This window comes from Rattus norvegicus, chromosome 10, assembly GCF_021556685.1.
Source record: "Rattus norvegicus strain SHRSP/BbbUtx chromosome 10, alternate assembly SHRSP_T2T, whole genome shotgun sequence".
NCBI classification, from domain to species: Eukaryota; Metazoa; Chordata; class Mammalia; order Rodentia; family Muridae; genus Rattus; species Rattus norvegicus.
Genome location: NC_141543.1, coordinates 95,351,753 through 95,376,939, shown reverse-complemented (window position 1 = coordinate 95,376,939; position 25,187 = coordinate 95,351,753). Strand labels below are relative to the sequence as shown.

Sequence of the window (25,187 nt, the reverse complement as noted above, 5' to 3'; positions counted from 1 at the left end):
CCTCATCTCCCCTTTGCTACAGAGCTGCTTTGTGCATCTTGGCCTTCCAAGCCAAGGCCGGAGGACTCTGGGAAAGGAAGACTCCTAGACGTGCAGCCAGCCTTCCGTCCTCAGCCGAGTTCCTCTCTACTGCAAAGCGGTCTGGCTTTGATGACATTAGAACAGATTTAGTGGGTGGTAAAGCAGCCCTCAGGAGTCCTGTGTGTAACCCCTGGAGTCTAGAAGCTTTCTCTCTCCCTCCCTCAGGAGATGATTTTCCCTGATCTGTTTCTGTCTTGGCAAATGCCTCGTCAGCACAGGGACTTGGTGGGAAACCAGAACCCTGGGGCAGGCTGAAAGGCACATTGGAGAACCATCTCAGTGTGGCTATTCAACGCTTGGCTATTCAACCTAAATTGTTAGATCCCTGCAGTCACCTGGTGGGGGGTTCCCTCTCTCTCCCAAGCCCACACATAAACTCAAGTTGATGTAGAAGCCTCCAGTTCATTTCTCTCCCGGTGTTCTCTGCCCAACCCCCCTCTACTTAAGGGCACACTCCTGCTTGAAGAATTGTCAGGGAAGGGCGTTCCATGTATCCTTCAAGAATGCCTTCTCCTCCATCGACTCTGCTGGCTCAGCGGGAGCTGTGGAACTCTCAAGCCACAGCCACCTAGTTTCCCCTTGGCATCTCTCGACACACACCCCTGTATGCAACTGTGTGCACACTCGTGTGTATGCACAAGATGGCCGTCCTCCCTGGTCAGAACCCCAGAGGCACAGCCCAGGTGGCACCGAGACTCTCGTGGGAGTTCTACCCATCTCTCCGGCTTCCATTCGGAGGCTTGCAGCATGCTGCGTCCGATGACTCTGTGTCCGCGTGGGTGTGGCAAATGCAGGGACACTCATGTCCCTTGGGAGCAGCTCAAATCCGTGAATGAGACAAGTATCCCAACTCGGCTCCCTTGTCCAATGTCCCAGTCTCCTCAGCAGGCTGAAGTCCCAGCTTCCTGCCGTGGTGCTTGTACATCATCTGCCTTTCCCTTTGGCCTTATCCCTCCAGTTCTTTCTTGAGATAGCCCTGGCCACCATGTCTCTATGTGTGCACCTGGGAAGACTCTAATCCCATAGGCTGCTTAGCCTCCCTAACTGCTGCTTAGTTCTCCACAGAACTGGGCCCTACTTCTGCCTGGTCTGGTTGCTGAGGTTCTTGTCAGGCTGCCCCCTGCCCATGGCAACCCTCCCTGCATGGTAACCTGTGTGGAAGCCCATGGCTCTTCTCTCTAGGTCTCACCTCCTTGCCAAGAGCTGTTACTCGATAAGCATCCTTAGTCACACCCATACTCTCATATCTGGAGTTCACACCCTGCCTCTGGCCCTCAGGCTCATCCTGAATCGCTCGAGATGTATCAGGCTTCCTGTCCAGAGGCCACCCTCTGGCTCACCCCCAGCCCCAGCAGAATGCAAGTCTTCACAAAGGGTAGTTGAAAAGATAAATATTATTTATATCGTCCCCCCCACCTCAGTCCCGCTGCGGCTCCTCAGCCCTCCCACCCAGTGAGGACTGGACCATTCCAACCCTGGGAGCCAGGGCTTTGTCCGTTAGTTGTCCCAGGAGCCACCTGTCACAGTTCAGGGCGCTCGAGTACAGAGGCCCTTTCTCCCTTTACCCAGCTTGTGACCATGTTCAAGAGGCCAGCCACTGAAAGTCAGTGGCCTGGGTACCCAGGGGCCACTCCTTCCTCATAGGCTGGGCCAATTCTGGTTCTCCCTCACAGATAACTCAAGTCCCTTTCCCGACCCCGATCTTCCCACAGGTTAGAAGATATCCAGAGGTTGGAGGACTTGGGGGTGAGGGGACCGTTGCTGTCAGTGGATAAGTGACAGAAAGCTGGATTGGCCTGCAGAATAGTAAGAGTCTAATGGTGCAAGGTAGCAAGGCAGCAAGGCAGGGCTTTCTGGTGGCAGTGCCGCGGTGCTGATGACATTCTGGTGGCTCAGGAGTGGCTAAGGGAGGTGGAGTGCGGTCTGATAATGCTTCCAGATTTCTAAAGTTATCTCCTGACTGGACCATGTGACCCTGCTTCTCGGTAGCATCCCAAGGCATCTTGAACACCCAGAGGCTTTACAATCTCACAAGAGAGTTTCCCATGATGCCCCGGGGTAACAAGGGGCCTCCCAACAGCTGTTGAAGACTACAGATCTTCCCTGAGCTGCTCTGGGAGAAGACAGCTCTCACAGGGCCCATTAAACTGCTGCAAGGTTTCTAGCCCCCATGCCCATTTCAACTTTCCAGGGAGCATGGGCAGCAGGGAGCCAGATGCTGTGGGCCCAACCCAGTGCTGAGAGCCATTATTCTCCATGGCTGGGTAGGCTCTCAGGTCTGCAGCCGCAGGGGTAGGAATGGGAAGGCTGCTTGCGTCTGCAGACTGGCTCGTCAGTGAGCTTGCATCATCTCCCCGGCCTCAGGTCTTGGGGGCTGCTCTGTGGCCTGGAGCTCACACTGCTGTGGACTGCTTGATGCTGTGAAAGCTGACTCTGGTCGGGGAGGTGGGGATGGACATAGCTCGGGCCACTCGGGCTCTGATGGAGTGCTTGTCCTGCCACCGACGCCACCTCTTCCGGATAGCGGAGCGGACCTGCGGGCACAAGATAACACATCAGAGCTCAGGCTGGGGAGACCCCTCTCATCCCTGCATCCTCTAGGTTGTGACAGGCACCTACGGGTGTGGTGACAGGATCCACAGTAGGTCGTGGCATTCACACAGTTACTTCTACTGGTTTGCTATTTGTTAAGCTAGGGACACCTGTTTTCCCAGTCTAGCAGAGGTGCCATCTTGCCTTTGCCATACAGAATCCCTACCCCTGCCCAGCTCTCCTAAGACAGAGACCCTATTTTTTAGCCACACCCACTCCATGCTTAAAGAGTGGGAGCTGCCCTCACAGGTACAGATCAACAAGGACAGGGGCTTTCTCAAGGTTCCCGGAAGCATATCATGAGAACCTGGGAAGAGGGAGGAAAGCCAGCTTAGGGCAGAAGCAGTATGAGGGGGACAGTTCCCAGTCTCGGCTGTCTCAGTATTCTGAGTCCAGCCCTGGCCTTAGGTCCTTACCTCACTGTTCAGAAAACAGTAGAACACAGACACAAAGAAGCCCTGAAAGGAAGAGGGTGAGTCAGAGGTGAGGGGGCTCCTAACAGCCCAGGTTGCCCCAGCCCTGCCTTCCCCAGTCCTCCAGGCCTCCACCAGAACAATCCCCATCCACGTGTTCAAATCCGGCTCCCCAGAGCCACGTGGCAAGGCTCCGGAGGTACCTGAAAGGACTCCAGAAAAGAGTTGAAGTAGATGAAGACGACCCTGGAGACCTCGTCCTCTCCAGGGTTGACGAAGAACAACATGTAGGTGATGCCCAGAAGGGGCAGGAGCACCAGAGTGGCCTTCACAGCCTTCCTAGGGTGGAACAGAGGCCAGAGTCACAGGCTACCCAGGAGGAGTGGGGCTGCTAGCTCAGGGGAGAGTGGCGGGTCTAGGAGACCCTCTCAGGCATGTCTGGGCAAGGCAGAGCTGCAGTTTCTGGGTTGACTGGCTGGCTTAGGAAGAGATCTGGTTCAAAGGAGGCTGGAACCTCTGAAGTATCCCTGGGGAGCCAGGTACCTGTACTGAATGGTCTCAGATGTAGTGGATGCCCGGAGTTTGGTCATGAGGATGCGGACAATGTTGAAGAGAAAGATAAAGTTGATCTGCAATTGGAGCATACCAGAAGGAGTGAGGATGGGTGGCAGGGGTGGGGATGGGTATCAGGGGTGGGGATGGGTATCAGGGGTGGGGGTGGGTATCAGGGGTGGGGATGGGTATCAGGGGTGGGGTGGGTATCAGGGGTGGGGTGGGTATCAGGGGTGGGGGTGGGTATCAGGAGTGGGGATGGGTATCAGGGGTGGGGGTGGGTATCAGGAGTGGGGATGAGTATCAGGGGTGGGGATGGGTATCAGGGATGGGGATGGGGAGCAGGGGTGGGGCGGGTATCAGGGGTGGGGATGGGGAGCAGGGGTGGGGATGGGTATCAGGGGTGGGGTGGTATCAGGAATGGGGATGGGGAGCAGGGGTGGGGATGAGTATCAGGGGTGGGGTGGGTATCAGGGGTGGGGATGGGTATCAGGGGTGGGGGTGGGTATCAGAGGTGAGGATGGGTATCAGGGGTGGGGATGGGTTGCAGGGGTGGGGATGGGGAGCAGGGGTGGGGATGGGTATCAGAGGTGGGGATGGGTATCAGGGGTGGGGGTGGGTATCAGGGGTGGGGATGGGGAGCAGGGGTGGGGATGGGTATCAGAGGTGGGGATGGGGAACAGGGGTGGGGTGGGTATCAGGGGTGGGGGTGGGTATCAGGAGTGGGGATGGGTATCAGGGGTGGGGGTGGGTATCAGGAGTGGGGATGAGTATCAGGGGTGGGGATGGGTATCAGGGATGGGGATGGGGAGCAGGGGTGGGGCGGGTATCAGGGGTGGGGATGGGGAGCAGGGGTGGGGATGGGTATCAGGGGTGGGGTGGTATCAGGAATGGGGATGGGGAGCAGGGGTGGGGATGAGTATCAGGGGTGGGGTGGGTATCAGGGGTGGGGATGGGTATCAGGGGTGGGGGTGGGTATCAGAGGTGAGGATGGGTATCAGGGGTGGGGATGGGTTGCAGGGGTGGGGATGGGGAGCAGGGGTGGGGATGGGTATCAGAGGTGGGGATGGGTATCAGGAGTGGGGATGGGGAGCAGGGGTGGGGATTGGGAGCAGGGGTGGGGATGGGTATCAGGGGTGGGGATGGGTATCAGGGGTGGGGATGGGTATCAGGGGTGGGGTGGTATCAGGAGTGGGGATGGGGAGCAGGGGTGGGGATGGGGAGCAGGGGTGGGGGTGGGTATCAGAGGTGGGGATGGGTATCAGGGGTGGGGATGGGTATCAGGGGTGGGGATGGGGAGCAGAGGTGGGGGTGGGTATCAGAGGTGGGGATGGGTATCAGGGGTGGGGATGGGTATCAGGAGTGGGGATGGGGAACAGGGGTGGGGTGGGTAACAGGGGTGGGGGTGGGTTGCAGGAGTGGGGATGGGTTGCAGAGGTGGGGATGGGGAGCAGGGATGGGAGCAGGGACATATGCAGGAAATGGAGGTGGGTGGGGTGGATAGGACCAGCCCTCAGCTCCCTCAGCTCTGCTCTTGGTATTCCTGCTGCACACACTCATTCGAACGCGCTCTCTCCCCTTCTCTCTCCTCCCTCTCTCCTCTTATTAAGACCTACAAACTCCTGGCCTAGGTGCCTTCTCTGGGCCCACCTAGGTGGCCCCTTCTGTCCATGGTAGACAGATTGTCCCTCCCCACAGTGGCCTGTCTCCTGTCACCTCCCAAAGCTCTTACCAGCAGGACCAGGATCATGGGGCCCTGGTAGATGTAGTCAGTGTATACCCCAGGACGTTTGCCAAACCAGCACCTAGAGGGCCAAGGGAGAAAGGGAAGGGAGGGGTCAACAGAGTCCTTTCAGTGGTATAGTGCTTGAACATAGGGCAGGATCATTGCCAGTGGTCAGGAAAGGGCACCCCAACTTCCAAGAAAGCCAAGCCAACTGGTTCTCCTTCAGTGCCTCCGTGATCCTGACTGCAAAGTGGGTGGTACCCTCTGCTGTAGGTTTTGAAGCTGGAGCGAGCTCTGTGGAGGGAGGGCCCATGAGAAAAAAGGCTACCATCCCCAGCTGTGCAGTTGTGGCTGCTTGTAAGGACCCCACAAGATGGGACTGATCTTGACATTTCTCCAATAGAAAGGTGGGAGGGTCTATTGGAATCCTGAGATTCCAGCCATGTCTGTTTACACCTCTAGGGGCCCACTGCACACGCTCCCATGGTCTTAGGAGGTGCTTGGGTTTGTAGGGTTAACTGGAGGTTAACTATATCGAGGTTGACGCCATTCATATAATAGGGAAGCCTTTATCCATACTGTGGGGAGACTTTCTAGCAGTGCAGTTACTTTAAGGTCTCTTATATCCCTGTAAATAATTCCCTATCTTGGCCCTGTAAGCATTCACAGTCATTCATTGGCTCCCTCAGCTGGACTTTGGTGAACTGCACCTGAGTTTGTGGTTGAGTCCCTCTAACGAAGGGGTAGCTGCTTCTTTGTGTATCCCAGGGAAAAAATTCTCCAAACAGCATCCAGAAACAGCCTGAAGCCCGACACAGCTCTGTGTTCTCCAGTGTCCACAGAGGCACTCTGGCAGTAGTTGTGGTTAGACACGCTCACTGCCCTGTCATACAAGTGGATACCAACCGCAGCTTCTTCGGGACTCCGTTGGAGCGCAGCCCATGCAGAGAAGGTTTCACAGCTAACACTCATTGCAAGATGTAGGCCTGCCTTACAATCCCCCTGAGCTAGCCTCAGGAGTAGGTTGGGACTGGGTACATCAGAAGTCCCACGTTCCTATGGATGGGTATAAGGACTTGCAATGGATGCTGTAAGCCACAATGGGAAGTTAGCATATGTGACCTCCTGACTGAAATGTCAAGGTTTTCTTGTTTGTTTGTTTTTGATTTTTAAACACCATTCAGGTTACACACCACTGTTTACGGACTCCAGACTGGGACCCGGAGCCTCTCAGTTCATCTTCCCCGCTCCTTCTGCTTCACTGTCTGCATTTATCCACCAGAGGGGGCTACAGGGCTGCTCACGCCTAACCTTATAGCGTCCTTCCCGCTCCAGGGTGGGAGCAGGCTCGTTTCTGGGTTTTCCTTCTCTGCCCATCTCTTTTCTTCTCCCATCTCTCCCTCCTGTTCTTTCTGCCCCGTCTCTTGTACTCAATTTTTCATATGCTTCAAAGCACAGGCTTCCCCCATCCAGGAATTCCCAAGAGGATACCACCCCCCGCCCCCAGGATACTGCGCACCCACGGCAGTGAACTGGCTCCCTGTAGTCTGCCGCCTACCCTGCTGCTGCATAAAAAACCCAGCCTGAGGTAGAAAGAACAACCTTCACAAATGTGGATGATATTTTCCCAGGCTTCTCGTGCAGCCCAGTGAGGGGAGGGGAGAGTCTGTCAATGTGAACCCTCCAGTCAGCCAGCTGGGAGCTGGGGATGCTTATGTGTAACCCAGACTGTCTTGCCCGGCCCCTCCCACCTTCTCGGTCTTTCTGTGAAGTTCTAAATCTTCGCTTTACACTGTAACCACCTTGCTACCCAGGCCATGACAGTCCAATAGCATGGAGCCCTGAGGTATAGAACTTTCTAGATCTTCCCCTAAGATCCTTGTGAGGGACGGCTGGGAAGTCCCCCATGTGCAAGGCTGATTCAGATCCAGCTGGAAGAGTCTTTAAAACTACCTGGACTAGTTTTGTTTTTTTTTTTTAACCAATAGAATCTTACTACGAAACACACCTTGATGTTAATAAAAATGTATGTAGCACCTACTGGCTGGCAGGTACTAACTAGTCTATGTGCTTAGTATGCATTGATGCCCTTCATCCCCACTACAGCCTAGAGGTGATAAATAAAATGAAGATGCCCATTTCATGGATGAGGAAACTGAGGCCTGCCATGACAATGAGCTCCAAGGTCACACATAGCCACTCAGTGATGGCACAATCCAGCACCTGGGCTGTGTGGCTTTTGGTATTGCTCTCCTTAAAACTCCAGACAGGTAACAGGCTGGGACCCTGGCTGTCTAGCTCCACCTTCTCAGCAGAGCACTGGAAAAGATCCTAGAATTGAGGCCAGTGCTCTGCTCTGCCTTTGTGGACGCAGAAGCCACTGTCTTTACAGGAGAGACAATGGCCCAAGTCCCCTAGGGAGTGTACTATAGAGCTAGGCTCTGACCTCACAAAGTAGCTTACTTTTCATTGTCGTAGTGCAGCTTCCCAATGGCCCAAGCCACAATGATGGGGAAAGGTACACCTGAGGGAGAAAGCAGATGTCATTGGAGGACCCCAGGTCAGCCAGGGACCCACAGTAGAGCAGGGATTCGTGGGAGTTGAGTTCTGACGCTTCCTGGCAATCCCCCTACTCTCACCCCTAAGAAGAGTTCGCATCCCACCCTCCTGACCCAGCTGGCCCATATCCTCAGTGAGGAGAGGCAGGGGCGGGGCTGGCCCAGCTCACCCCAGCCAATGCAGACGAACATCCACTTGCGCAGACGGTCGGTGGAGTACGTGAGCACAATGGCTGTGTGCAGGTAGCAGCCCTCACCGAACATCCAGAAGAAGTTGGTTACATGGAAGTAATTGTAGGCGGCTGTCACCAACCTACACCAGGCCTGCCCCAACCAGAGATGACAATGAGCTTGGGGGTGTCCAGAGACCCCAGTGTCCAACCCTCAGGCTCCTTGGGGTCCTATTCTTGTTCTGTGGGTACCCGGGCCTGGCCCTTCTACAGGGTCGCCCTCTGACCTAGACTTTGCCTTTTCTGCTTCTCTAGCTGAGACGTACCACATTGCTCTGGTGCACCTCGGGGCTCACGGTGAGCTGGACCACAAACCACGTGGCGTTGCGTAGGATGAAAGCCGAGATGAGGTTCCAGTGGATGATGTTTCTCAGGCACCGGATGCTCCTGGGGCAGCAGGAGAGGGCAGGTGGCCATAGCAACAGGAGGAGAGAGAGGATGAGGGCAAGTGTGAGCATCTCTCCAGCCCAGACACAACAACGGAGAGACTGAAGCTTGGCGTGAGTGGGACTGACGGGCTGGCCTGAACTGCACTGGTCCCTTCCTATCTTGGGCGGCCAAGACATCTGCTCCTGGAAAAGCTTGGTGTGGTCAGGATCCCCTCTCATTCCTCACACCCCAGGATTGAAAAGCAGAGTGCTTACAAACAGGAGAAGCCTCCAACAGCAAAATCCGTCTCGACTTTCAGCTTCTGGTGCTACCCACTAGACACTTTTTCCTGTCACTCTGGCCACAGCTCACTTGAACTTGTGAGAGGGATGCCACTCGATAAAGCCCTCACCTCCAGGGGTCTCCCAAGATGGATACAGACCAGCTTTAGGCATTGCTAACAGCAGGTGAGCCTGGGCTCGTTTCTCCCTACCCTACTTCCCTCAGCAGCTGCTGGGAGAAAGGACAGGCATGACTCTGCAGAGGTCCTAAGAGACCCGAGCTTCACGTAGGTGATACTCTTCTATCCAAATGAGAGATAGGTGACCCTTTGTCAGTGCCCCCACCCCACTGCTAGGCCTGGGTCTTACCCACTGCCCCGCAGTACGCTCAAGGTCCCAGGGGGTGGCGGGTGGCAGTGCCCATGCCTTCTCACCTGAGCCGCAAGAAGAGGACAAAGGCCACCAGGAGGGCTACCAGGGAGATGCAGTGACCCAGGTAGTTGATGATGACTGCAACATGGTAGTGTACTTTGCTCTTCTTCTGAGGGAGGAGAGAGGGCAGAGGTGAGCGTCCTGCACAGCCGCACCTCTGTACCCATTGTACTGAACAGTACCAGGGAGGGGTGCTGGGGAAGAGTGGGCAACAGTAATAGGGTTTGCCCCGCCCCAGAGTGACCCTGTGAGCCACTCACGTGCCACCTTGGAGTAACACCATCCACTTGGGCCAGTCTCTGAATCTGGTCTGTCACGTGTTGCAGACAGATAGGAACTGAGGCTGTATCTAGGTCACACGACGCTCTGTGTCACATTAACACTGTGCACACTTACACAAACACTCAGTGCCCACACATGCCCATGTCTCGCTCTGTCCTGGCTGCACAGGCTCGGGTGGGTGCAGAGACCCCAGCCCTCCAGAATTTTATTTCTTATTCGCTTCTAAACTGAGTTCCCATCTTCCTGGTCACACCCGAATCTGGCTCAATGAGGACTGGGACTTGGATCCCTGACACCCTCATGAAAGCTGGGTGTGGTTATGGAGACTTGTAACTTCAACACGGAGGACCAGAGACAGGTGGGTCCCTGGATCATTGGTCTGCCAGCCCCGCGACACTGACAGCTTCAGGCTTAGTGAAGAGATCCCAGTCTCAACAAATGAGGTGGAAAACCAGTAAAGAAAACACCCTACCTCCACCTCTGAGCTCCACAGGCATACATGGATGTGTGTTCTCCTCACGCATATATGAACACTTGCATGTACCACACACATACCCCGAAAGAAGAAAGCACCAATTCCTTATCCTCAAAGGCTTTCCCTCATTCCAGGCCCAGGGGCTGCCCCAAGAGAACGGTGTCTCTCCAGTTCTTCCTTCCACCCATGCCTCTCCCCCTTATGCTAACTCCCCTCTTGCTGAATTGAGCTTGGGGTCTTGAGCAGGCCGGGCAAGTGCTCTGCTTACTGTGAACTACATCTTCAGTCATTCCTAATTAAAAAAAATCTAAATTCCATTTGTTTATTCAATGTGTGTACTTGTATAGCTTGAGTATAGTCATGTGTGTCACAGCGTGTGCGTGGAGGTTAGGGACAACTTGCACAAGCCAGGTCTCTCCTTCCACCAGGTCACACGTGGTAGCGAGCGCATTTACCCACTGAGCCATCTCCCCAGCCCTTAACTTTCTTAATTATTCAATTATGAATACGTGACAGGAGCTACTGGCACAAGTGCGAAAGCCTTCACACTAAGAGTTTTTTTCCTCGTCTTCAAGCTTCAAAGCGGCCCTGAGGGAAAAGCTGGGAAAAGCACTTGTAACTTCCTTTGCAGAAAAGGAAACCCAGAGGGGTATGCTGACTTGCTCAAGATTCCTAAGATCAGCTTGAAGCATCTCTTACCTACAGGTGAAGCTTGGCAAGGTATTGATGCTACCTACGGGTCCTTAGTCCTTAGGGGACCAGCCAGGACCCAGCGCTCAGTGAATAGCAGATTCCCAGTGCAAACTCCCATTCACCCTTCCCTGGCCAGAAGAAAGTAGGACATCAGATTAGCAGCTCATGCTGCTGGAGCCCTGGGACCCCATAATGGCGTGCGGGGGGGGGGTCCATTCTGACCTGCAAATACTGAGGGTCTCTAAGGGCCTGCAGCAGATGCCAGGATCCTACCAGAGGCTCCAGACAGACATGCACAACGCAAAGCCTGTCTGGAATGAACACAGGGTTTCCCTTTATTAAAATTAAAATCCATGCTGAGAAGCCCCTGGGTAATAACAGCATCTGTGGAGCTGATGCTGCTATGGCCCCGGCTTTCTCTTTGGGTCTAGGAGGAGGTGGCGGGGCGGGGGGCTTGCTGGCCTCTTCTACCCAAGCCTCTACTCTGGCTCCTCTGTTTGTCAGAGTGAAGCTGGATAGTTTTGAGAGGACCTACTGTGTGCTGGGTCCCACACCATCGTCCTCAGTGAAGTCCCTGAGGCTGGTCCCCGCAGCCTTGTTTTCTAGTTGGAAAGGCCACACAGTGGAGCCAAGCTGTGCAGCTATCAGAACCTGGAGCGGCCTGGCTTTTAGGATTCTCTTCTCCTTCCACCCATAGGGGTTTTGAGGGAGACAAGCAGGGATTGGGGGTTGGGGAGGGGAGGTCTCTGCTGTGTCTAAGATCTTGGTAGAGGGGCTTCTTCATTGAGAGTGTGAATCACGAAGGCTGGAATTGAAGAGCGAAGTCCCAAACCACAGGGGCAGACATACAGCTGGGTCAAGCCATGTGGGCCCGATGCAATCTAAAGACCAGAGCACCAAGACAGCTGCAGGGACAGCAGTGTCACCGAGGAGTGACAGACACCCCGAGACATGGCCACTGCTATGATATGAATGTGTCCCTGAAGTTAAAAGGCTGGAAACATGGTACCCAGTACGGAGCTGCTGGATGTGGAGCCTCTCGGCCAAGTGGGGGCTTCCCCGCAGGATCTGGTTGGTTCTAAAGGAATGTGCTTTCCCTCACGGTTTCTTTGCCTTCTGTCATGAGATGACACAGCAGCAAGGCCTTTGCAAGATGCTAGCCCTTCAGCCTTGGATGTCTCAGCTTCCAGACCCAAAAGCCAAAAACAACCTACAGGCTGGGGGTGTGGCTCAGTTGACACAATGCTTGCCTGCCTCGCATGAAGCTTTGCGTTCAATTCCTAGCAATCCATAATATGATGTGGGAGGGGGGCACTGCCACGTGTCTGAGCCCAGATCTCTGGGGGCAGAGGTTGAAGGATCGGGAGTTCACGTTTTAAAAAAATGTTTAGATTTATTTGTTTTACTTTATGTGCCTGAGCGTTTTGCTTGCATGAAGGTATGTACACCAAGTATGTGCCTGGTGCCTGCAGAGGTCAGAGGAGGGTGTTGACTCTCCTGGAACTGCAGTCACAGACGGTTGTGAATCACCATGTGAGTGCTCGGAATGAAACCCGAGTGTCAGCAAAGAGTACGTTCCCACCCTCCTTAGATGGGGGACTGAGAGTAGAGAGGCTGTGAGGAAGGAGCCCAGATATCCATGTACCTGCCAAGCATCATTTATAGAAGGTTCTTTGTGAGGAGGCAGTCTGTGAAAACCAAAGACAGAACAAAGACCAGCCCGCTAAGTTATGACACATCTGGACCGTGGATAGTATGCAAGTCTGAGGAGAATGAAGAGACTCGCTCTAAACTGCCTTGGAACAATCTCTAGGATAGATGGCCACAGGAAGAGGCAGGCATCAAGTAGTCTGTATGACAGGGGATGTCTGGGTAAGGCCAAGAACATCACGCAGAGACACATTGACACGTACACACTGAACAAGTGAGCAACTGGCTAGGGACGGCAACGGGAGGAGTGCTTCTCCGTGTATTCCCGTTTGGATCTTTTAAATTTTGCATTCCGGATAAGCAACAGCTGCTCAAAACCACTGAAGTTTTGCAAAGCACCTCTGGGGCTTTTTAGAAACTGTATCAGCGTCCCACTTCCTGCCCTGGTTCTGACACAGGCCCCAGGGCTGGACGTTGATGTCATTCTTAGGTGTCTGTGAATCCAGCTACCACTGGGCTCGGCTGTACCCCAGCCCTGTCCCACATCCAGTGCAAGCAGCCAAAGAGAGAGGAGGGGAGAGAGGGAAGGTGGGAGGGAGAGGAAGGAATGGGAAGAGCTTGGGGGAGGGAAGAGAGGAAGGAAGAGGGCCAGGACTGAATTTGCTACACTATACATATTCAGAGGCTCCCCACCAGCTCCGGTAGGGCAGAGTCCTGACACCAGCTTCTGGAAAGTTCCACGGCCCCAACTGCTCTTGTGTCAGCACCCCCTTCCCCTGACTTGTGCTGGGTGGCCCTGGCCTGCTCCTCACCTCTTCGTTGAGAATCTCCTGGCACTCAGAATAATTCACACGGGCTGCCCAGCTGCCGTTGGCCAGGCACTCCCGGTAGCCATTGTCTGGGAAGAGAACAAAACCCAGGTCAGAAGAGACATATGTCTGTTCACACATTTGGGTTAGCACAGGGCCTGCTGGCGGGGTAAACTGGGAGGGGGTTTTCCTGATTGCCCCACGTCCTACCTCTTTCTACCTTCTGTACCACAGAGGTTTACATCTGTGCCCTACAAGCTGTCCACAGGGCTCCGTCAGCCCAAACTGGCACGATCGTGTCTCCCCTTACCCCCGAGGGCTGCCTCCCCAAATTCTCTCCAGTGGTAAGTTTCCTGGTTGCTTCCAAGATGTTCTCGTTTGGGGTCCTTTATGACGACAGAGAATGACACATGCTGTGACTTGAGATACACCGGGCAGCTGGAAGTGGTGGTGTACGCTTTAAGACAGAGGCAGGCAGAGCTCTGTGAGTTCCCGACCAGCCAGAGCTACACAGTGAGACTGTATTTAAAAAAAATATACATGGCTGGGCAGGATCTGGTGCATGAATGTCCAGTGACTGCTCACTTAAATGGTGGGGCTCCTCTGTGTGAAATTCTCACACTGGAGCGTTTCCTACCAGGTCGGACTTACAGAGGTATCAACAATTCCATTCCTCCACAGCAGGAATTATGGCAGAGGCCTCACAGGGGAGACCTTTTAGAAAAGGACAAATGCTAGGGGTGTGCTGTGGACAGCACCGAGTGGGTCTCATGTGTCAGCAGCTCATAGTAGGCCTGCTGCTGCTGCTCTCGGCCTGGGATGTGACATTAGAAAAGAAGTCAGAGAGTGGCTACAAAGGGTGGGGGATCCTGTGACGGTCAGACTGGACTGTGGCTACAATCTCTCACCTCCCAAGGAGGTTTGGAGGGGCCTTAGGGCTACTTTATTTAGCTTTAGGGCCTTGGGAGGGCCAGGATTGCCTAAAGACACATTTTACTCATTTCCTGAATAGCCCTTTGGGTAGCGGAGCTGGGAAATCTATCTGGGAGGGAGACCAGGAGACTCCCACGCCCTCTCTGGCATCAGTGTTGTTAACTACACTCCCTTGTATATCTCACTCCACCCTGAGTCATCTCCACTGTAGTCTTCCTTCCTATAGTCTGATCTGTAGTTCCAACTGACCCACCGGCTGGAAGGGGACAGGAAAAGCTGCCAGAGTCCTAGACTCTTGGCTTGGAGCCCAACAGGGGCCAAAGGCATAGCTCAGCTGTGGCCAAGCCGTTATCGTGCCTCTCAGCCCCTCCATTCATTTCTGAAGGTGGAGATGCACCAGTTGATGCCCAAGGGCCATTATCAGCCTGGAGCCGCCTCCTTAGCAGCCTGAGGCCCAGTGAGAGGTCAGGGTGAGCTAAAGCTGCCTCAGCAGAGAGAGCTGGTCTGACTTTCCAACCTGAAAGGCTGTGACCTCTTCTCTAACCGGAGAAGCCGCTCTGGCTGCAGCTAGCCAACAGGGAAAATTATCTTTATGGATTTTCCTAGCTCGGCTCGGCCTCACCATAAGCAAAGCTACGATCTGGAAAGAGTCAGCAATGAGGCCAAAGGCTCTCCGCTGGTGTTAAATAAGAGCCGATCCCTGAGGGGCTCACAATGAGGATGTTCTGGGATATCTGTGCAGGTAGGAGGCCAAGAACCAGCAGGGTGATTACAGCATACAGCACGGGCAGGAGGGGCCTGGCACTAACTGGAGGCTGCTTAGAATGTCAGCAGAGAAAGGGGCTTATGGCGGAAATGGAGGGGGGGAGTATGAGGTAGAAGGAGAAGCAGCACAAAGCAGGGCTCAGAATAGGGCCCCTCGAGCCACAGAGTCCAGGCTCAAATGCTGGCACAACCCTTTACAACCTGTGTGACCTTGGGTGAGTCACTTGATCGCTCAGCCTCCCTGTCTTGAGACAGAGCCATCTTGAAGACACTCTGGGCTCCTTGGGTTAGTGTTTCTAGTAAACAGTTGGAACTGTACTGGGCATACGGTCTCAGCCCTATGTCGATTGTGGTTGTCCCCGAGCTGTTTATTATATAACCTTACATAATAGAACATATCATCTGTCTCCATCCAAGGGGTGCAGGTGGAGATTTAAGTCTTCTTTGTTGAACAGTTTCCTCACTTATCCTCACCTAATGCAGGGTGCCTGGAGCCGGTCCACAGGATGGACCATCGGAAGCTGGAGGCTTTGACCCAGAGGGACGAACTGACCCTGTCGGAAAGCTAGCCTGCACACAGGGGCTTGTTGCCAGGGAGGAGCCGACCTCCTTGTCTAATTGCTGAGCTGAGCGGTCCTCCTAGAGGATCACGGGAAAGTGGATATTTTTGGAAATGTTTCCCATCCCTCTGAAGATCTGATGCCGCAGGAGGGAGAACGGTAAGGAGCAGCTTGGAAGTCCTAGCAACACCTCATCGGTAAATGAGTTAATTAGAAGCTAATGATTAGGAACATCTCTGCCCCCTCCTGACACCTTCGTGGGTGCACTCCCGTCGTCTGGCGCCAGGGGTGCCTGCATGGGGAGTCTGGCAGCCCATGCCAGGGAAACCAACATCTCAGTTTTCTCTTTGGAACTACTGGGTGAGCAAGGGAACCCAGGGGATACCACGCCACACCCCCAATCATCCTGCAGATAGAGGAACAAAGGCCCAGAGATGGCCCCAGACCAAGGACTCTTGAACTATGGACAGACAGAGGTAGGGCTGGCGTGCAGGGTGTCTGGCTTCTGTTGAGTGCAAGGCCCATGTGTACCACAGCATTAAAGCATTTTCTGAAACGTGTCCAGTAAACCTTGGTAATCCGAATTGAGGGTACACATGGAGAATGGCTGGGACCCGCTGCAGAAGTGGGCAGGGCTGTAACCACAGACAGCCTGGTGATAGACTCGCTCCACCAGGCAATGGTGAGGCACAGAAAGGTGCAACAGAAACGAGTGGGGTGTAACAGGATCAGACTGGGAACACCAGGGCTTAGACCGGAGAGCCTGAGGCTGGGCAGTAGGCAGGATGAGAGATGAGTGCTTTAAAGGTGGCCAAACAGGCCCTGGTGCCGCAGTGAAGGGAGAAAGACCTCCCGGGGAGCTCGGCTGTACCAACTCATGCTGCCACTGTTCTGGGACAAGGAGTGGGGTTGTATGCAGAACAACGTGCAGGCCCTGGAACCTTGAGTTCTGACTCCACCTTCAGGTTCTGTGACCCTGATTAGGTTTTCCATCCATCTATGCCTCAGTTTCCTCTTTACAAAGCATGCCCTAGCTGGAAGCTAGCCTACTATGTGCCACAAAATCTCCCCTCTGACCTCTGACCACTACTTTTTCTTACCTGACCTTTCTCCCTTAGACCCTCACCATTCTAGTATTTTTTTCTCTTTCTCTCATGACCTTCCCATGACCACCCTCTCAAGCCTTCTGTCTATATTCCCAATCTTATCCCCTTCGGCCATCTCATAAATGAAGGAGGGCTGGGAGGAGAGGTTTGGGAGTTTGGGGCGGGAAGAGGTCATCAGCCCGCTAAACCTCAGAGGAGGAAGACAGAGGGCCACAGGAAGGGAGAAGGTACTGAGGTCAATTGGTATCTGGTCCCTTTCCCGTTTGGAGCTTGGGGATGACCTACCACACCTTCAGGACTCACAGAGGGACTCCTAGCCCCAGGGACCCCAAACCCAATCTCCTTTGCACAGTCCAGGGCCTCTGGACTCCACCTGTTTTTCTCTTGATAACAGGGACCTGAGTCATTGACAGGAGAAAGCAAATTAATTCTGAGGGTGGCAGATGCTGTAGCAAGGAGCTGCAAAGCCCAGCATGAAGGCTGAGCCTCTGGGGAGCAAGGTGTTTACAAGGGGATCCAGTATCTGCCCCAGATACTGGGTCAGTCCTGCCCCACCCCCATCACAGCTGTGGGCCTGGGGTACTTGGATACAAGTCACCTTTTATCGTGGAGTGGGGCACTGTAGGTGCCCTGTCTCCATGGAACTTCCTTGCCCTATTAGGACAATTGCCCATCTATCTCGGGAGTTGCCGAGGCTCAATGGGGCTAATCAGAAGAAAGGGTCAGGTAGACCTGCATATTCCAGCTTCACCCCCTATCGGCTGGTGACCTGGGCAAGTTCCCTAACTTCTCTGAGTGAGTCCAGGTGCCTTGGTTATATGCCAGATGTTTTCTCTGAGAGAACCAGCAGGAGCAAGCAGAGAGGAGAGCTGGCACTAGGGGCGATGCTGATTATTCCTTCCGCCTCCAAACTGCCGCCACTCAGCCCCAGGAGCCCACCCTCTCCCTTCTTCCTTACTTGTCGTGTTGTAGCGGACACCGTAGAAAAAGGCAGGGCAGGGTCGGACCACCAACTGGCCCGCAGGGCTCCGGGGCCAGCAGGTGCCAATGAGGTCCACGGATGCATTGCACTGCAGGCCTAGGAAAAGAGACAGCGCCTGAGAAAAAAAGCGAGGTCCCAGGCAGACAGAAACCTCTCTAGGGGTCTGCCCACCCTCAGCCCTCGTAAAGACTCAGCGCGGTTATCAGCCCAGCCGATACAGGGATGTGAATTTGCGGCTACGGTGGCGCTAGGGAGACTGTGAGTTCCAGAGCAGAACAAAGAATTACAGTCCCCGCTGGCTTCGGATCTCCTGCTGTTGGTGAAGATGCTTTCCTCACAGGGGCTTAGGCAATCGCCCAGCATGGTGGAGGTTAAATGCGCTGTCGGCTGTCGGGTGTTCTGGGAAAGAGGTGCCTACCATACCTTGTGCCAAAGACAGAGGCAACTTCCTCTTTCCTTACCTTTAACGGTTCCCAAATACACTTCTGCTAAGGCCAGAGGCAGGAAGGACCTAAGGGCCATTGGATGTCGAGCCCAGCTAGAGCAGCGAGGTTCCGCCTGGAGGAGTCTCCCGCTGGAAACACCATCCCCCAATGTCCCCCGTTTTAAAGACCCTATTCAGAGCTCTGACTCCGCCCACTGCTCATCCAGGGATGAGCAGGACCCATGTGATGGTGGTCGAAGCACAATGGCAAATGTCCTAAATAATGTCCCTTAAATAACATAAAATCTAGTCTCGTCTTACACCACCTGCCCATTTGGGCGCTAACTCCTTGCTTTAAAGAGAAGGAATGCAGAAGTCTCGGGAATGCATAGGGGTCGAAACAAAGTGGCTACCAAGAGGCAGGGTAGATTTTGAACCCTGGGCTTCTGAGGCCAGCAAGGAGCTTCCACTGCTCCATAGAGGTCTCTGGCCGGCATCTGCCTTTGGCAGTATCTGGCTGGTTGCTCCCCTCTCTCTGCGCCATGTTCTTTGCGCCTGTCCCCGACGCTCACAGAAAGCTGCTGAAGTGACATCGGGGATACAGCGACCTTTGTATTAATAAGCCCAGAAAAATCCTGGAGCATGAAAGTCTCTGAAAAGCTGCAAGACTGGAAAAGAGAGGTGGAATGAACGGGGTAGGCAACAAAGGCACCAGCTTCTTCCAGAAAGCAGCACGGGGACTTGTGGGTGGGGCAGTGCGGGAGAGGGCGGAGTCAAAGGTATGGAGGCCAATCAGGAGCTGCGGCAGACCTCCACTGATGGCACTTCGCTGCTGAACTGGCACTAGTGTTTCAGTCCATCACTAGGAGCTCCGGGGTGCCGGAGGAACGAAAGGAAGGAGGACACGGGCCCAACAGGGAGCAGGAAGCTTGTCAGGGCCTCAGACCACACTGTCCAGTGTACCTCCAGTCTTGAGACCACCTCCCCGGGGGATCCCCGCTGTCGTGTAACCTGCGGCTTGACCAGAGTTTGCAGCTCACACTGCGGACCACGCCTAGGAAAGACAGCAGGGTCCCTGGGTAGCGGGTAGACAGGCAGGGTCTCTGAAGAAGACCATAGATAGATAAGACATGGGAGGCGGGGGGCCAGCATAATGTTACCAGGCATTGTGAAGGGTGTTTTGCCATCCACCGATCACTCTGAGGCGGGGTGGGGATTGGGGATGGGAGACAAAGCTCGCAAAAGAACAGACCAAGTTTGGAGGGTGTTAGGGAGACTGGGACAAAAAGGATCTACTAAGGCGAAAGGCCGGAAGGGCAGAGGAAATACCTTGAGAAGCAGGTGCAGAGATCGATTTCAGAGCATAGGAATTTTCATGTCTTGGCCTGATGCACCCAAGGATCTCAAAGTCTAGGCTGCTGGAGCTTGGATTATTTTAAATTTTTAATCCCCTTCCCTGCCCCGCCCCGTCTCTGTCTCTCTGTCTCTGTCTCTCCCTCTCACTGTGGGGGATGGGGAGGGAGAGAGTCACCGTAGTTCATATGGAGAGGACAACTTGGAAGAATCAATCCTCTCCTTCTACCGTGTTGGTCAGGTGAATGGAACTCTGGTACTCAGGGTTGGTGGCAAGTGCCTTAGCTCACTGAGCCATCTCAGCCAACCAGAAGCTTGGACAGTTAGGTCAATGATCCCTACACAAACACCCTCTCCTCTCCTCCTCTCCTTTTGGGTGGGAGGTGGTATTGGTCCACTTTGCTATCATAGTTTTGAGATGAGAAGCAGTCTGGATGAGGTCAAAGCCAGCCTGCTAGCATATCAGACTCACCGGCCTGTGGCAGCACAGGTGAGCTGTGGTCAGGGTCATAATTCATCCTATAACCAACTTCCGACCAGCCCCATCCTGGTCAGTTGCTGAATGGACAGGGAAGAGCACAGGAGGCTTTAAAATTTATTCTTATTTTCACAGGATATATTTTGGTCATATTTTCCCCCCACCCCCGAACTCCTCCCTGATCTTCCCCCTCCCTACCCTCTCTCACGTTCTTTCCCTCTCTTAACAAAAACAAAACAAAATTCAAATACTTCACTCACCCCCCCCCCCAAAAAATGGTGTGAGCTTGGGACAGAAAAATGAACAAAATGGATGTCCAGCCCTAAGTGGGGTTTTCTCTCTACCGGGAGACATAGCGAGCAAGCAAGCAACCGTGTGCTATCTGGTGCGAAATACTACAGATAACACATGCAGAAGAAGATGGGCTGGGTGCTACTTTAATTTGGTATTTCTCTAAAACACTAAGTTGAATTAGACTTGGAGGGAGGGAGTCACGTGCATGCATGGAGGAGAGGGGGCAGCCATTACGAAGGTCCTGAAGGTTCCAAGGAGGTGTTTGCTGAGTGGGGTTGTCACTTGTCACTGGGTCATTCAGTTAAAAGATTAGGACTCTTCCGGGGGTGCCCTAGTTACTGTGTGTGTACAGCTGGACACTGATTTCCGCTGTTAAATTGGCCACACAGTCCACTCCCTATCAAGATCAATGCCCAAGGGTGTTCACAGGACCCTTCCACTGTAGGTAAGGCCCCTGCCCAAATGTGAGGGGGGTCTCCCTCCCATCACGTGCTTCTGGGTGAACCACAAAGGGTGTGAGGACCTGACGTCCCCCTGCAGCTAGGAAGTCCATTTAGCCACCTGGCTTGAGATTGGGAGAAGAACTCTGAGGCTGTCTGGGGTGCAGCCAGGTGCCTGTGGGCAGCCTCTGGGAAGGCTGGTGCCCTGGGATGAAGGGACAATGGCTTTGTTTGGGCAACATGGCATGGAGAAAGGCACACAGGCAGGCAGACAGGCTTGTCACCTTGGCTTAAGCTGTAAAGAAAGGCAGGGCGAAGGTAGGTGTCTTGAGGCAAGTGGATTTCTGAATTCGAGGCCAGCCTGCTTTACAGAGCGAGTTCCAAGACAGTTAGGGCCACACAGAGAAATCCTGTCTCAAAACACCAAAAAGAAAAAAAAAGGTGTCTCTGGGGACACATCAGGTGAGGAGGCAGGAGCCCACGAGCCCTCCTGATTTGTGGTTCTGAACACTTTCGAGTTTTTACACTCGATACCTAGTAGAGGTCCAAGCACATAGTAGGTGCTGAAGAAACCACGGGGCTGTATGATAGCTTAGTATGTGCAGGGAAAACTTCAGGGGGCGGCGCTGCATCTATAAGTAACTGAGGACACAGGGTATGACAAATCTCTTAAGTGACCACAAAATGTACTGAATCTGAAGTCAGGTCCTGTTGGCTCAGCTCCTGAGGCCAGGGCTTGGTAAGTGTGCGCTCAGGTGAGTAACTCAACTTCTCTGTGTCTAAAGCTCCTTTTCTTTAAAGCAGAAACAAAAGTCCTCGCTGACTCCACTGTGATGACTGAATGGGGCTCAGCACTTAGAGTGGAGCCCAACCCAGGTGGACACGCACACATGTGGGCTATTTTTACAACAGTTGTTAGACACTGCCACCTTAACAACGAGGAGAGGAACCGGTGACCCCAGGTCCTCGTGAGCTCTGATCGCACTTGTCTGTGGTGTCATTAGTCCGTAATTCTATGTCTTCCTGGCATAGACATGCTCATGCCATGATTGTATAAGGAGCCAACTCTGTAATCTGTCACATGACAGGGCCTTGTCCATGGGAACCTAACCCCTCCTTGCTTTCTGGCACGAAGCATGTGCAAGGCCCCCAAAGGTTTCAGCACAGTGCCAGCCACTCCGGCCAGACGTCCATCCATCTGTCCCAGGCCCTTCGCCCCACCCTCACCATCTGTCTCTGCCAATGCCCGTCGGTCTGGGTTGGTCTCAGCATCAGATGACAAATGGCTGTATCGGAGGCCGTTGTGAGGGTGATGGATTGCATCCTATGAGGCCAGGCAGGCCGGGATGGGGGGGGGGTGGGACATCCAGTACAAATCACGGAGGAATGAACACCATTCATCACGGCCTGCTGCCTCCAAGGACGGGTGACACCTGTGTGGCTCCGGGGTGTCATTTCTCTTGAACACAAGCAAGTTAGTGGAGCCTGACCTGGCCTGGGGTAGAGAGGAGAGATGGGGACCTTTCCTCCAGGCATCCCCCCTCCCTCCCTGTTCTTCTTGGCTACAACTGCACACAGGCTGAGAACAATGCTTTTCCTGCTCAGTTCAGCCAGTGGGTAGTCCAAGGCTGAGAGGACCAGCGCCTCTCCTACCCTGGGGAGTTCTACTGCCAAACTTACCCACTGATTGAATCACGGATTGCTCTGTCTCTAGGCTCACTTAAAAAAAAAACCTCTCCTTCAGAAAGGCTTCTTAGATTGGCCCTGCAAATCTAAGGTGTTGCAAGCGGTCCTGGCCTCCGAACACTTCCTCTGGAGTAGCCACGCAATTGGTGGTATGCACTTTCTCTTCTTCCTAGCTCTGCGATTAAGTGCTTTTAAAAAGCTACCCATGGTTATACCCAGTAGCTTGCCACGCTCTGCAGTTTGAGAAACAGATGCTCGAAATTCAGGGCATTTAACCTCATGGGTTCCCCCTCCCTCCATGTGAGCAAAGGAAGGCCCAATAGGGTACAGTCTTCCTGTGGGTATCAGTCCTTAGCCCCACAGTTGGGTGTGAGTGAGCCTGACTGGGAGTGAGTACAGGGCACAGTGGTTCCGGCAGGTCCAGCACTCCCTTCCTTCCTCCACCTCTCTGAGGGGTCAGTGGGCCAGGTGAATGCTTCTCTTAGTTGCAGAAGCCTCCTCTCCTGTTGGACTCAGCTTTAGAAATGAATTCCTCCGGCCTCGTTCACACTCTTGAATCTGTTTCTCCACTGGCTGCCTTTCTGCCCTCTGGCTCTCAGCCCTGGGGACCTGGGTGAGCATGGGAGACCCTCTTGGCTCCTCTGGTGACTTACACAGGATCTGAGGCATCTGAGGCTGATGCAAGAAAGGCAAAAAATGTCTCCACGGCATCCTGCCTTGCACCCGCCATCCCCAGCGCCATGCCTAGAATGAGAGGAAGCTTGGCACCTAGGGACCCGGAAGACCTAGATTTGGGTTCAGACCCTGCTATTACTGGTAGTGACATCCTGGGAGATGTATGAAACTCGTTCATGCCTCAGTTTCCCCGTCAGGCCTTTAGCTCCCTGGGGATAAAATAACTATACAGAAGCCGTTCGCCGATGGCTAAGCTGCAAACCTTGGTGATATTTGCAGTCATCTAGCGTTTTCTACTGGGGAGCTATGGCAGACCCAGAGGGAGCCAGGTTGCCTCTGCAACCCAAGCTTCAGCACTTAGTGTTTCTCTGTGCCTCAGTTGCCTGAGGTGCCAAGCAGGTGACTCTTGTGCTGGCAGCATGTAACCTTACACTCCAGCTCATTTAGTAACAGCAGCCGCCTTGGTCCTTTGCCAATGTCCCCAATTCACAGTCCAGTAGCAGGGCCTGGAGGCCCTTCCCCTGAAACCCATGGGATGGTGAGCATGTGGCACCTGTGTCTCCCATGCCCACGGCCAAGGCTGCTAGCTAACCTCAGCCCTCGTTCACTCGCTGACTCCAGTTCCAGATCCTTTGCCATACGGACCACACCAGGAAGGAGACCCTGTGAGGTAAGGGGCAGGGGCGACTCACCAGAAACATTGCTGGTCAGGGACAGGTTCTCACAGCGCTGATCCTGAAGGGAGGTGGACACAGGGTTCAGCCCCAGAAGGAGAAGGGCCTGTGGGGGTACAGGACACTGTTAGGAGTGCTCAGTTGTCTGACCTGATGATTCTTGCCCCTCATCCTCTGCCCAGCATCCTACCCTTTCCCGGTCTCCTGGTGCCCTCCTGAACATTTGAAATTGCCCTGTTCTCAGAGGGCTGGGAATAGAAGCTGGTGTTTGTCCATGGCCATCTCCACATGTTCAGCTAGGTCCCTACAAAGGCATGGACACACATTTGCACCCAACCTTCTACCTTCTCTTCTTCATGTGTCAACTCTTCTGATGTTCTGTGACATCTACGATGGCTTAATTCTCCCTGGGGTCAGCACGGATATGGCTATGCAGATGGAGAAACTGAGGCACTGAAGAAATGATCGTGTCTGGGAAGATGGGTCCCTATCCCAGAGAAGGCCTTTGTCCTTTAACCCCACTGTGGGCTCTGTCACTTTGACTCCAGGATCGCAGCCCTTTTGGGAGGGGAGCAGCGTGATCCTATGACTGGAAGGATGTCTCCTTTTGAATGGACACCCCCAACCATGATGATACCTTTCTTAGGTTACTGCTGTCTCTAAGGTTAGAGTCTGGGTGGGTAGGCTGTGTGACCTCTCTGGGCCAGTGTCTGTACTCTTAAGCAAGGTCACCTCTCCCGTGTTTGAGAACATGTACTGTGCTCACATTTGGCAACTAAGTTGAATGATGATGTGTTGTGGTTATGCAGTAGGTACTCAATGAGGACATACAGACCGACTTGGACTCAGTGGTTGTTATCTGGTCTAGTGAGGTGGAAACAGGGGTTGTAGTTGTGTCTGCTGGGGGTTCCCTTTGCAAGGGGGTCTGGAAGCATGCAGGGACAGGAGAGGGGCACTACCACATGTATCTTTGCTTTCAAAGTGGGAGAAGAATCACTAGGTTGGAGGACAAACCTGGATGTGTTCTCCACACAGCATTTCACTCTCTCTCATGTTCCCTTCTTTGCAAGCTCTAGACTTGAGAGAATTATCAACAAGGATAATTCTAGGGTTAGGATGCCCAACCCTAGAAGCAAAATGGAACCCTAGTTTCTTTCATTTGACTGTGACTGGTCACAGTTTGATTCTCTGTGTGTGTCTGTTTGTCCATCCATCTGCCTTCAAAAGCTAGTTTTCTATGTTTACCTGATAGCAAGGCCCCCTATCTCCTCCCATTCGGCAGTCCCCCAGCCTCAGCAACACTCACTCCTTCTCCCTTCTGTCAGATGTTGATGACAAAGGCAGGCTCTGCTGCCTTCTTTCCCACCATGCATTTGTATTCCTGACCAGAGCTTGGATCTAGCCCCCCACAAGGATCACCCCTAGTCCTGGTGACTCACAGAGCCACACTGTCCCACCCTGGTGTCTGCCCAAGTCTTTAGTGGGTTTCGTCTAATTCATCCCCTCACCTCAAGCACCCTCCCTCCATCTCTCCCCAGGCCTCTCTTGGCTGACACAAGCTTCAGACTCCTCAACGGTCTCCAAGTCACACCATCCTGTGCAGGTTCAAGAGCTTCTCTGCCATCAGCCCTGGGGAGAGTAGACTCACTCCAGGGCCTTGGCAGTGGTTAGAAT

At 53.8% G+C, this 25,187-nt stretch overlaps 1 protein-coding gene across 4 annotated transcripts in view; it reads right to left on the bottom strand.

The window, feature by feature from the left end:
* Positions 1-1,457: 1,457 nt before the first annotated feature.
* Crhr1 (corticotropin releasing hormone receptor 1) overlaps positions 1,458-25,187 on the bottom strand; it is a 43,188-nt gene continuing 19,458 nt past the window's right edge. Inside the window, exons 2-13 of one of the 4 annotated variants that reach the window (NR_126013.3) lie at positions 23,532-23,619; positions 17,466-17,585; positions 13,147-13,232; positions 9,172-9,343; positions 8,419-8,539; positions 8,093-8,246; positions 7,828-7,888; positions 5,371-5,443; positions 3,630-3,715; positions 3,290-3,425; positions 3,090-3,131; positions 1,458-2,615 (exon numbers count right to left, since the gene is read on the bottom strand). Coding sequence is in view for 2 of the 4 variants with exons in the window: in NM_030999.6 (NP_112261.3) it covers positions 2,475-2,615; positions 3,090-3,131; positions 3,290-3,425; positions 3,630-3,715; positions 5,371-5,443; positions 7,828-7,888; positions 8,093-8,246; positions 8,419-8,539; positions 9,237-9,343; positions 13,147-13,232; positions 17,466-17,585; positions 23,532-23,619 (1,215 nt within the window). In the remaining 2 variants the exon portion in view is untranslated. The remainder of the gene's footprint in view (positions 2,616-3,089; positions 3,132-3,289; positions 3,426-3,629; positions 3,716-5,370; positions 5,444-7,827; positions 7,889-8,092; positions 8,247-8,418; positions 8,540-9,171; positions 9,344-13,146; positions 13,233-17,465; positions 17,586-23,531; positions 23,620-25,187) is intronic. The other 3 variants (NM_030999.6, NM_001301812.3, NR_126014.3) reach the window with 3 other exon arrangements.